Source organism: Cherax quadricarinatus, chromosome 25, assembly GCF_038502225.1.
Source record: "Cherax quadricarinatus isolate ZL_2023a chromosome 25, ASM3850222v1, whole genome shotgun sequence".
Classification (NCBI taxonomy): Eukaryota; Metazoa; Arthropoda; class Malacostraca; order Decapoda; family Parastacidae; genus Cherax; species Cherax quadricarinatus.
The window spans coordinates 21,711,066-21,724,268 of record NC_091316.1 but is presented as its reverse complement, the minus strand read 5'-3'; the positions used below and the strand labels follow the sequence as shown (position 1 = coordinate 21,724,268).

Below are 13,203 nucleotides of genomic sequence, written 5' to 3'. Positions count from 1 at the left end.
TAGACACATGTGCAACTCTTGGGTATCTTTATTGATTCTCCTTTGTATGGACTGATGAAGCCACTGTGTGGCGAAACGTTTCCTCAATAAAGATACCCAAGAGTTGCACATGTGTCTAATTTATCAACATGTCGGTTCTCTGAACCATTCATCTACAAACCTGTCAGACACTGCAACTTCTTGGGATCTTAATACTTGGGAATTCTTCGCTTGTCTAATTCTTGGGCACGACCTACTTCCACATTGAACAAATGTGACACCACCTATGACTGCTGCACCTCTCCTGCCAACGGTTTGTAAGCTCCTTCTCCGCACGTATGCCGTACCATAATTTTTAAAGGGGTGGACCGGTAAGCCAGCGGAAGGCCTCGGTCAGATGACCAAAAGCTCCAAAGGCGGGTCATCATCTGACTAAGACCCGCGTCAGGAAACATTTGTCCTGTTTCCTGACGAACCTTACCTAACCTAACCTAACGTATGCCGTATTCTATTCAAGATTGATGGACTGACCACATCGACTCAAGGTTGAGGGACTGATTACCTCATTCTCCTCCTGTTCTTCAAGATTCTCCTTTGTATGGACTGATGAAGCCACTGTGTGGCGAAACGTTTCCTCAATAAAGATACCCAAGAGTTGCACATGTGTCTAATTTATCATATATATATAATATATATATATAATATATACACACATATATAATATATATATATATATATATATATATATATATATATATATATATATATATACACACACACACAAAAGTGTTTTTGTTTTTAGTTTGCCAGTATAAGATAAAGAAAATCTTTCGAATTATGTGGTCTAGGAACATCTTTTATTCGCACTTTTAGATGGGACGCTGCATATTTTTTCCACTATTCTTTATGTGCCTTCTTTTTGCATCCTCCCACTTTCATTTTGTTGCACTTTTCCCACCTGAAATTCTGTCATGTGTAAGCTTTTATCAAATCTTGACTAGATGAAGCTCTACACAGCGAAATTTTGTCCCAGTGGCAAATTGTTCTGTAGTTCCCTGTTTGGTTCGAAATTCTAAGTCTTCTGTTGTAAACCTACACTCTTATTATTTCTTTGCACTGTATTTATTTCATTATCTCAGACATATTCATATAAGTTCCTTGTGACAATAATTTGTATATTTCTTCTCTTTGTGTAAATTAATAAAGCTGCTGGGGAGAGTATTAAACTTAGTGGGGCTTCGCTGGTAATATTATTGAGGCCAGTACTGATCCTAGTGGGGCTCCACTAGTAATATTATTGAGGCCAGTACTGATCCTAGTGGGGCTCCACTAGTAATATTATTGAGGCCAGTACTGATCCTAGTGGGGCTCCACTAGTAATATTATTGAGGCCAGTACTGATCCTAGTGGGGCTCCACTAGTAATATTATTGAGGCCAGTACTGATCCTAGTGGGGCTCCACTAGTAATATTATTGAGGCCAGTACTGATCCTAGTGGGGCTCCACTAGTAATATTGAGGCCAGTACTGATCCTAGTGGGGCTCCACTAGTAATATTATTGAGGCCAGTACTGATCCTAGTGGGGCTCCACTAGTAATATTATTGAGGCCAGTACTGATCCTAGTGGGGCTCTACTAGTAATATTATTGAGGCCAGTACTGATCCTAGTGGGGCTCCACTAGTAATATTATTGAGGCCAGTACTGATCCTAGTGGGGCTCCACTAGTAATATTATTGAGGCCAGTACTGATCCTAGTGGGGCTCCACTAGTAATATTATTGAGGCCAGTACTGATCCTAGTGGGGCTCCACTAGTAATATTATTGAGGCCAGTACTGATCCTAGTGGGGCTCCACTAGTAATATTATTGAGGCCAGTACTGATCCTAGTGGGGCTCTACTAGTAATATTATTCAGGTTAATACTGATCTTAGTAGGGCTCCACTGGTAATATTTTTCCCATGAGAATATTTATCTAATCATTATTCCCATCTTTCTCTTATAAGTCATTCTGATAGTTTTGCGTATATTTCTCCTACGTTATCCAGTATCCGTATAAGTCTTTCGTGTGCATGCGCGTGTTTATGTATGTGCATGTACAAGTGTGTGTGTGTGTTTACATAAACTTGTGTATACTCGCATGGCTGTGCTTTCGGCCGTTGAGTTATGGCTCTTGGACCCCTACTGTCAGCGTGTGGTAAACCAGTGTTTCGTATTGGTTGAGCAGAGAAGCCCGGGCCAGGACCGGACTGCGGGATTAACAAAACTCTGGAAACCTGTCAAAGGTATGTGCCATACCTACTCTTGAATCAATGTACAGAATGTCTCCACTACCACTACATAGAAGTTTCTTTTTATGTTGTTCCTTGTTAGTTTGTATCCCTGTCGCCTCCTGCTCGTCATTTGCTCCTTAATAATTAACTTGTATTCCAATCGTCTTTGGTACTTTGTTGTTCCTTGTAAGTTAACGTGCATCCCTGTCCTCTCCTGGTTTCTTGTTGTTCCTTAATAATTAACTTGTATCCCTGTCGTCTCCTGGTCTCTTGTTCCTTGATAGCTGGTATCCCTGTCACCTCGTGGTTCCTCTCCAATAGAACACTGCAACAGTGGCTGGTTTGCGGAAGACCTATAAACTGAACTTGATACAGACACAAACTGTATTTGGAAACTTTATTTAAGAGAACGTTTATCAGCGCAGAAAGTCTGGGACTTGACAGAGAGTAGTGCGCAGGCGTAACTCTACCTCACCCCCCCCCCCCACCACCACCATATCCCCTTCCCCCCATTTCTCATTCTTAAAAAATCTCATTCATCTTCTGTGTGATTCCGTCCACTGCCATGATTGATTATTTTAACACCTTGTTTCTTTTCCCCTTTTCCATTATATTTTTTGGGTTATTTTTCTCTCTTTTCGGTGATTCTGTCTGTCTCTGTCTCTCTGTCTCTCTCTCTCTCTCTCTCTCTCTCTCTCTCTCTCTCTCTCTCTCTCTCTCTCTCTCTCTCTCTCTCTCTCTCTCTCTCTCTCTCTCTCTCTCTATCTCTCGTACGCTTTCAAATGGATGAGTACATTTAAATAGCATGGCTAACAGACGGAGGATCGAGCCTCCACCACTCATTTATACTGCTTCACCCACACGGGTAGCGTTAAAAGAGTGGGGGCCAGGGACCGTGAGATGTCTGCTGGAAATAGAATAGCACAGCTAGGAACTAGCAGAACCATTCTCTTCAATGATGAAATGAGGCAATTCAGACACATGCAAGGAGAAAGTAACAAGATCAGTAAACTAAAAATATGTGTTTTCGTTTTACAAATGCAAACATTAAAAGGCCAAATCTATATACAAAAAAAAAACATAAAGGGAGCATAATTATGTTACTCTGTTATTCGTTATCACATAAATACTTTTTAATTATTAAAACCCTGGGGTGTTGTTTCCTTGTGTGGCCTTTCTCACCCCCACCTGCCTACTCTTCTCCACTTACCACTTGAGTATTGACCAGCTAATGAACATGTTTTCTTATTCAAGGAAAATGTCATCCTATCGCAGGTCTTGGATGATGACCCTCTTAATGGAGCTATGGGCTGTTATGGGACTGAGACCTTCCGCTGGTTTATTAATTCTTCCCATTAAGAAATATCATTATTATAAATAATAAAGAATACCATCTAGTTAACGAGTAAGACGCATGTAGAACACAGGCTAAAGAACTAACTTTCTGTCAACTCTGACGAAGTCACCGCAAAATTACCTCTCCATTTCTACTGTCTTCACTTTTATAATCTCCTGTATTCGATTAAAGAAGCCTACTGCGCAGGCGGAAGGTTTCGACAATAGACACCTTTATTTAGCAGAATTGGTTACATTAGCAGCGTGCTGCTACCTAATACTGTATGATACTCTCACAATGGGAACTAAAGCTACCTACATTTCTCCTGTCATATTCCATTACGTATGATGGAATATGACATACACAGTGTTGAAATGTGTGAGCCTGAACTGGGAAACTTAAGTGGGGCAATGAGTATATCGTCAAGTATTTCAGCAAGGGTTCATCAGCTATCGCAGTTTCAAAGGTTGTGTCAAGCATAGCTGCAGTTACTGTTACTGGGTAATTGCCTTGTCTCCGGATAACCTATCCTATATAAAAAATACCATAGTGTTGCACATGTGTCGTATTCATCATCCCAGCAGGAGGAATGTATTCTTTCTAATTGTGTGTGATTTACCTCCACAGGGTGGGAGAGACTGGTGGACCACAGGGAGTCTCTCTCCCGGCAACTCTCCGTTTCCTCGGACTCCAAACTCCTAGACGAAGACATCCGCAGCGAGCAGAAAGTCATCATGAGACCTAAAAAGCCTCCCAGACCCAAGTCTGAAGTCTACTTGTGTAAAGACACCCGCAAGTCTAAAAGATTCTCCGCCTTTGGAGTGAGTGTGATTCAACTGTGCTTGTTGAAATTTAATTTTTCCCCTCTTTTTAAATATTCCTCAAGGAAAGCTTTTTTTTAGTAGCTTGTCCCACCTTCCCTCAATCTCAACCAACCGCCTCCCTTCTTTCTGGCCCTCTCCCTCTCCCCCCTCACCTCCCTCAGTGCATGTCATTTATGCTGGATCATTAACTAGATGAAGAAGATAGAGCTGGTGGACCACGATTAGGTAAGTAAGTGGTGAAGAAACAAAAAAGACAAAAACAAAAGTTTAAGTGCGAGAGAAGTGGAATTTAGAAGATAAGAAAAAGCGTAGTAGTGAATCAAGAGGAGGAAAATTAGTTTAAGGAAAATAGGAGAAGATAAAAAAAGGTCAAGGGAATAGTCGGAGAAATAAGGAAGAGGAGCTGAAAGGAGTAGGAATGAAGAAAAGTGACAGGAAGAGAATATGTGAAAGGGCGAAAGAAAGGGTATTAATAGAGGAGTAAGTGGAGACAAGTCAAAATAATTAATAATAATAATAATTAAAGGGAGTGAGAAGGAGGGTGGTAATGTATGGAAGTCACCGGAAGTCATTAATGGAAAAGTAACCAGAAGGAAGGGAATGGGATAGTGAAGGGGGGGAGGGGTCGAGGGTTGGGAGAAAAAGAAAATAATTACTCTGGGCGCCTTGTTAATCCAACAGTAATGTAATTCTGTAGCATCAAAGTCACGGCGAACCAAAATTCCTGGTGCAACACACCGACAATTACACGACCTCGGGGGGCGATACGGGCTCATCACCCCTAGGTCTGGAGGGCGCATTTCCCCCTCTTTTACTATAAGGCTTTCAACCTTTTGGATAATTATCCTCCCCTAGTTCATACCCCAAGAACCTTTAGCATAGAAACCATCAACTTTACTTCGGTTTCCCCTTAAAAAAAAAAGGAGTCAGTTTACATTAAAGTGGAGATTACGTGTATTTTGAATTTAGAATATCATCCGCTTCCCTCCCACTCCAAATCCTCTTTTATTATAGTGGCCTTTTCATCTGGGGTTATATTAAGGAGTCTTTCTATAAAAGACTGCCAGGGAAATATTCAAAGAAAATGGGTGTGGGTTTTTTATGAAGTTACAACCGTTTCAATTTCAAATACAGTTAACGGGTCTCTTTGAGACATCTGGGGCTCCTCCCTTTCCCTCTCTCTCTCTCTCTCTCTCTCTCTCTCTCTCTCTCTCTCTCTCTCTCTCTCTCTCTCTCTCTCTCTCTCTCTCTCTCTCTCTTTCTCTCTCTCCCCCTCTCTACCTCTCTCTACTATTACTGCTGTTGCTGCTACTGTTTCTACTACTACTTCTGGTATATTTTCTACTACTATTACTACGAATCCTGTCAAGAGTGTACGTCCAGACTGTTGTGTGTCTCCAGTAGCACCAGGAACGATCATGTGCTATACACTGTTTGCTAAAGTATCTGATTCACAGACGCGTTCTCAAGTTCATATTTAAAACAGAACTGATGAACCTGTATGTCTGACGAAGCAGGGAGGATGTATCATTATTATAAATAATAAAGAATACCATCTAGTTTACGAGTAAGACGCATGTAGAACACAGGCTAAGCTTAAGCCATAGGAGTCATACAGTGCCTTGGGAATGGGCGGCAATTAGGTCGCGACTTTACAGTGGTTCATAACGGACCGAAAGGTCGTCATAAATTTTTTCTCCTAAGTCAGAGTTATTTTGGAATTGTTCCAGCCACGGTATTGTGGATTTTTATTTCTACCTTGATCCACAGGAGCGGACGACGGCTCCGGTTCCTTAGATCAAGAGCAGAGGGGGAAAACACAGCGAGAAGATAAGGAATGCTGTAGTATTTTGTGAGGTACATCCTCCATCCCCCCCTTCCCGGGGTTTAACCATTTTTCGGGATAATCGTGCAAATTTCAAGACTTCTTGGCTGCCAGGTATCTCTGCGTGTGGTGTACAGGGGGATGGAGTTACGAAACCAGCGAGACTGGACCTAGTATTCACCTTCAGTAGTGCAAATATTGAGGACATCACATATGAAAGACCCCTTAGGGCCAGCGATCATGTGGTTTTAAGATTCGAATACACAGTAGAGTTACAAGTGGAGGGGGAAGCAGGAAGAGCCGGACGAATGAAGCCAAACTACAAGAAGGGGGACTACGTGGGAATGAAGAACTTCCTGAACGCGGTTCAGTGGGGCAGAGAACTGGCAGGGAAGTCAGTAAACGGGATGATGGAATCCGTGACAACAATATGCAAGGAAGCTGGGGGTAGGTTTGCACCCAAGGGTAACAGGAATAATGAAAAAGCCAGGATGAGCCCGTGGGTAACCCAAAGGTGCAGGGAAGCCAAAACCAAGTGTGTTGGGAAGGCAAAGGACCCAGGAGAATAAAGAGAGCAGTCGTAGAGCCAGAAATGAATATGCACAGGTAAGATGGGAGGCCCAACGACAATATGAAAATGACATAGCAGCGAAAGCCAAATCTGGCCCGAAGCTGTTGTACAGCCACGGCAGGAGGAAAACAACAGTCAAGGACCAGGTAATCAGGCTAAGGAAGGAAGAGAGATCACAAGAAACGACCGAGAAGTATGTGAGGAACTCAACATGAGATTCAAAGAAGTGTTTGCAGAGGAGACAGAAGGGACTCCAGAAAGACGGAGAGGTGGGGTACACCACCAAGTGTTGGACACAATACATACAACCGAGGAAGAAGTGAAGAGGCTGCTGAGCGAGCTAGACACCTCAAAGGCGATGGGGCCGGATAACATCTCTCCATGGGTCCTGAGAGAGGGTGCAGAGGCGCCATGTGTACTCCTAACAATAATATTCAACACATCTATTGAAACATGGAGATTAACTGAGGCATTTAAGACAGCAAATGTAGTCCCAATTTTTAAAAAAGGAGACAGACAAGAAGCACTAAACTAGAGACCTTCTTCTTCTTATGACCAGAGCTTTGATAAGATGGGTAAAGAAGAAGGATGGGTAAGGATAGAAATATTGGAAAAGGGTGGGAGGGGGGAGAGAGGTAGGATATAAAAGGTAAGTGGCCCAACCACTTTGGTGTAATTTAAAAAGTATATGTGAAATGATAAGATATTCTTGAAGGGGTATAATACTATAGACCAATGTCACTGACGTGTATAGTATGCAGAGTCATGGAGAAGATTATCAGGAGAAAAGTAGTGGAACACCTAGAAAGAAATGAGCTTAACAACAGCCAACACGGTTTCAGGGACAGGAAATTCTGTGTCGCAAACCTACTGGAGTTCTATGACAGGGTGACAGCCGCAAGACAAGAGAGAGAGAGGGGTGGGTAGATTGCATTTCCTTGGACTGTAAGAAGGCGTTTGACACAGTTCCACACAAGAGATTAGTGCAAAAGTGTGGAGGACCAGCAGGGATAACAGGGAAGGCACTACAGTGGATCAGGGAATACCTGTCAGGAAGACAGCAGCGAGTCATGGTATGAGACGAGGTGTCAAAGTGGGCGCCTGTGACAAGTGGGGTTCCATAGGGGTCAGTCCTAGGACCGGTGCTGTTTCTGGTATTTGTGAACGACATGGCAGAAGGAATAGACTCCGAAGTTTCCCTGTTTGCAGATGATGTGAAGTTGATGAGAAGAATTCAGTCGGACGAGGACCAGGCAGAACTACAAAGGGATCTGGACAGGCTGCAGGCCTGGTCCAGCAATTGGCTCCTGGAGTTCAACCCCACCTAGTGCAAAGTCATGAAGATTGGGGAAGGGCAAAGAAAACCGCAGACGGAGTACAGTCTAGGGGGGCCAGAGACGAGAAACCTCACTCAAGGAAAAAGATCTTGGGGTGAGCATAACGCCAGGCACATCTCCTGAGGCGCACATCAATCCAATATCTGCTGCAGCATAAGGGCGCCTAGCAAACCTAAGAACAGCATTCCGCCATCTTAATAAGGAATCGTTCAGGACTCTGTACATTGTGTACGTTAGGCCCATATTGGAGTGTACGGAACCAGTTTGGAATCCACATCTAGCCAAGCACGTAAAGAAACTAGAGAAAGTGCAAAGGTTTGCAACAAGACTAGTCCCAGAGTTAAGGGGCATGTCCTACAAAGAAAGGTTAAGGGAAATCGACCTGACGATACTGGAGTACAGGAGAGATAGGGGGGACATGATAACGATATAAAATACTGAGAGAAATTGACAAGGTGGACAGAGAATGTTCCAGAGATGGGACACAGCAACAAGGGAAATTGAAGACACAGATGAATCACAGGGATGTTAGGAAGTATTTCTTCAGTCACAGAATAGTCAGGAATTGGAATAGTTTGGAAAGCGATGTAGTGGAGGCAGGATCCATTCATAGCTTTAAGCAGAGGTATGATATAGCTCATGGTGCAGAGAGAGTGACCCAGTAGCGGCCAGTGAAGAGGCGGGGCCAGGAGCTATGAATCGACCCCTGCAACCACAACTAGGTGAGTACACAGTGGCAGGTACATGTGTTACCACTGTACCACACAGTGGTAGGTACATACGTACATATGTTACCACTGTACCACACAGTAGCAGGTATATACGTTACCACTATGCCACGCAGTGGTAGGTACATATGTTACCACTGCACCACACAGTGGTAGGTACATATGTACCACTGTACCACACAGTGGCAGGTACATACGTTACCACTGTACCACACAGTGGTAGGTACATATGTTACAACTCTACCACACAGTGGCAGGTACATATGTTACCACTGTACCACACAGTGGCAGGTACATGTTACCACTGTACCACACAGTGGCAGGTACATACATTACCACTGTACCACACAGTGGCAGGTACATACATTATCACTGTACCACACAGTGGCAGGTACATACCTTACCACTGTACCACACAGTGGTAGGTACATACGTTACCACTGTACCACACAGTGGCAAAAATTGATCTAAATCTGACTAGAATAATAGTCTCGTTGGTTGTAGGATTTTTGTATTTTCAGAGGTTTCCGTGCCATAAGGATAGATGAGAGTATTGTTTCTCTCAGCGTATAAGCTGAGAGTTTTCTTTAGTCGCTGTTTTGTGGATGACAGTATTATTGTGTGGTGGTGAGAAGGTCAGGTGCAGCCTGACCTTCAGCTTTAAGCTCTGTTAACCTAACCATCTCTGCCATATATTGAGAACACCTCTTCTGGGTGCAGAGAGATGTTTGAATTCTTATTGGGTTGAGTGGGTTCAAGTTTGCCAGTTTTATTCATGAAAATACACCGGAGTTGAAAGTTTGAAGCCGATCCGAAAAAAAGTTCTTTAGTTATGCAACAGCCTAAAAAAAATTTTTTTTGGATCAGCTTCAAACTTTCAACTCTGGTGTATCCTACTTAAAGGAAAGTTCGGATTTATATTATATTGTGTAGGTGACAATTTGCCAATTTAATTGAAAAATATGTGTTGTATTTTTAATGCTGGATAACTTGAGAATACCTCTTCTGATAGGCTTCAAACTTGAAACACTGTAAATAATGTGAAGGAAGGCTCACTGTAGTTTTAGGCTGTGTCGGTGTATGGTCTAACATGTTGTACATGAATGGTATACGATGAAGAATTATACACATGTGCAACATTTGAGTATCTTTATCTGTAGACGTTTCACCATCCAGTGACTTTATTAGTACAGGGACATAATGTGAAGACAGACCTATATACATAAGATGAGGTAGTCAGTCCCTCAGTCTTGGAGTTGGTGAAGTCTTGAAGACTACGCTGCTCTTCACCAACTTCAGGGTTGAGGGACTGATTACCTCATCTTTTGTATATAGTTATACTTTCTTCACATTATGTCCTTGTATTGATAAAGTCACTGGATGGCGAAACGTCTACAAATAAAGGTACCCAGATGTTGCACATGTGTCTAATTCTTCATATTTTAACATTATTAACTGCTGAGTATTGGTTTCCGTACAATAGCTGAAAAACATCTCTTCTGATAGGCTTCAAACTTTCATCACTGGTGTATCCTACTGAGAGGAAGGTTCACATTGTTATTGACCTACGGTAATATTAATCTTTTAATTTTATTAAACTGATATATTGGCTTCTGTGCAGTAACTGGGAAATCCCTCTCCTGATCGGCTTGCAACTTTGTGCGCTGTGTATTTTACTAAGTGGAAGGACTGCGCAGGCGCTAATGTGTCAGTCTCACTAAAGAAATTCCTTTCAGGCAGAGCGTCGTAAAGTTGCTGAAGAGATTTTCATAAAAAAATTGAAAAAAAAAAACATTCCGTTCGTAGAATATAATTTGATTACTTAGCCCTTCCCCAGGAAATTAATAATAATAATAATAATAATAATAATAATAATAATAATAATAATAATAATGAGCAAATTGGGATATCGATTTCTATTCGATAATTTAAGAATGCCTCTTCTGATCGGCTTCAAACTTCGCACTCACTGATGTGTCTTACTGATGTACCCGACAGTCACTGCCGTATATATATTCCCATCCAAGGGATGCCTAATTAGGGTGACGGCCGTTAAATTTCCATAACGTGACGAGTAATAATTAACGAACGACAATTTATATTTATTTTCTTCAATTTGGAACACATATCCATTTTATATATAAAACAAAAATACGAGGATTTTAATTTCTTTATTAAGGCAGCATTTGATAAATATTTTATTTTAATATATTTAGTATTTTTCTTCTTTTTTTTTCTTTTAACATTTTATTATGTAGAAAATCATCAGAGTATTTGATCATGAAAAATGTTGGTCATAAATTAGGAGAGTTAAAAGTTCAAATTAAAACTTAATGAGCGTCCACTTCAGAGAAAAATATGTGAACGTCGACTCAAATACCTTGGACAACTATGTTCAATTAATTTGAATTAAAGCCAAGCAACTGTGGGATGAACTTTCTCCCTGAAGACAGCAGACTACACTGTTGTTCCCGCTGCTTCAGCTGCATCTGCAATTCTGCTGCTCAGATTGCAGCAGTCGTTGCCCCGACTGCAGGCAGCAGCTACCGCTGCTCCAGTTTTATTGGTTGTCTTCTTAAACGAATCTTCTAAAATTGTATGACTAGACTAATGAGTCATAATCTTCCAATAATCTTACCTCCGACTTGCCTTTAGATTCCACACCAGACTTTTTTTTAGACTAAGTTCAAAAATAGAATCGTGAGGCCAGGTTATATTGCTTCAGTGAGTCCTGGGAAAACAACGTTTGAAGAGCATTGTCTTAGAGCGTTGGTGTTCCCACGCACACTTGTTTTAAACTAGGCGATGGTCTGTCCAGTACCGCGCAGTGTGCGTATACAGGTTACTGTTAAATGTAAAACCTGAGATTGAAGTTGCAGTGTGCAAAAGTTGAGCAAGGATTTTCCTACCTAACATTTGTAAATATATCTGTGTTTATGATGTGCTCAGTAATCCATGTCTCTTGAACGCGATGTTTCCACACACACAGCCCAGGCCTGGTGGAGAAGTTAAAGTCTGTAAGTGGGTCCTATAGATGTCTGGTATTTTTGGGCTTGTTGCTGTGAGGGGTAGCAGTCGTAGTTGTGGCCGTGTGTGCTGCCTCTGTGACTGGAGTGGCTGCTTCTGAGGCTGTGGGGTGGTTGTGTGTGTCTGCTGTTGTCAAGGATGTGGTGGTGGTGCGTCTGTGGTGCAGCTGCAGTGTGGTTATGTTGTAGCCGGGATTGTAGCTGTTGCTAGGAAGGTTGCTGACACCGTGGCGAGTGTCTAGGACAAAGCGGCAGCCATTATGCAAATTTATGCAGGTGTGTGTGTGGTGGCAGGCGCTCACAGCGCAATTGTTATGCGCCATCACCAGATCAAAGCCCTCTTTGCCTTGATTAATTTTTGTTACGCCCACTATAAATATTTGTGTTGACTTAGTGGTGCAAGAACAGGTACAATATGATATATATATATATATATATATATATATATATATATATATATATATATATATATATATATATATATATATATATATATATATATATATATATATAGATTTGGTTTAGCTTTTTGTCCCCTTAAGAAAAACTTGGAAAACAGTTAGAAGAGACATTTCTGAAGGAAGAATTAGTCACAATACCGCAGCTGGAACAAATCACAGAGAAGCCACAGTTTGGAAAGGACGACTATAGACGACTACCACTACTCCTGACCACCACCACTACTACTGACTACTACTACTGACTACCACTACTGACTACCACTACTGACCACCACTTCTACTGACCACCACTTCTACTGACTACCACTACTCTGACCACCACTACTCTGACCACCACTACCACTACTGACCACCACTACCACTACTGACCACCACCACCACTACTGACTACCACCACTACCACTACTGACCACCACCACCACTACTGACTACCACCACTACTGACTACCACTACTGACCACCACTACTGACCACTACTACTGACCACTACTACTGACTACCACTACTCTGACCACCACTACTCTGACCACCACTACTGACCACCACTACTGACCACCACTACTGACCACCACTACTGACCACCACTTCTACTGACCACCACCACCACTACTACTAACTAACACTACTCCTAACTGCCATTTCTCCTGACTATCAATGTTCCTGGCTGTGCCACTACTTGGAGGAAATACTCACCTACGTGTTTGCAGAGGTTGGAACATAGCTCCTGGCTTCACATTTTACTATCGACCCGCTTTAAAGAATACACTTTATCGGCTTCCGAATGAATATCAGTGATCCCCAGTATATGTTCAGGCTTGACACCTCTACACAGGGCCAAAAGTTTT

At 42.1% G+C, this 13,203-nt stretch overlaps 1 protein-coding gene across 4 annotated transcripts in view; it reads left to right on the top strand.

The window, feature by feature from the left end:
* The window catches only part of Eip63E (cyclin dependent kinase Eip63E), a 528,910-nt gene that overhangs the window by 292,603 nt on the left and 223,104 nt on the right, over nucleotides 1–13,203 (top strand). For all 4 annotated transcript variants that reach the window (XM_070088663.1, XM_070088664.1, XM_070088661.1 and 1 more), the window contains one exon: nucleotides 4,214–4,407. In XM_070088663.1, coding sequence (XP_069944764.1) covers nucleotides 4,214–4,407 — 194 coding nt within the window. The remainder of the gene's footprint in view (nucleotides 1–4,213; nucleotides 4,408–13,203) is intronic.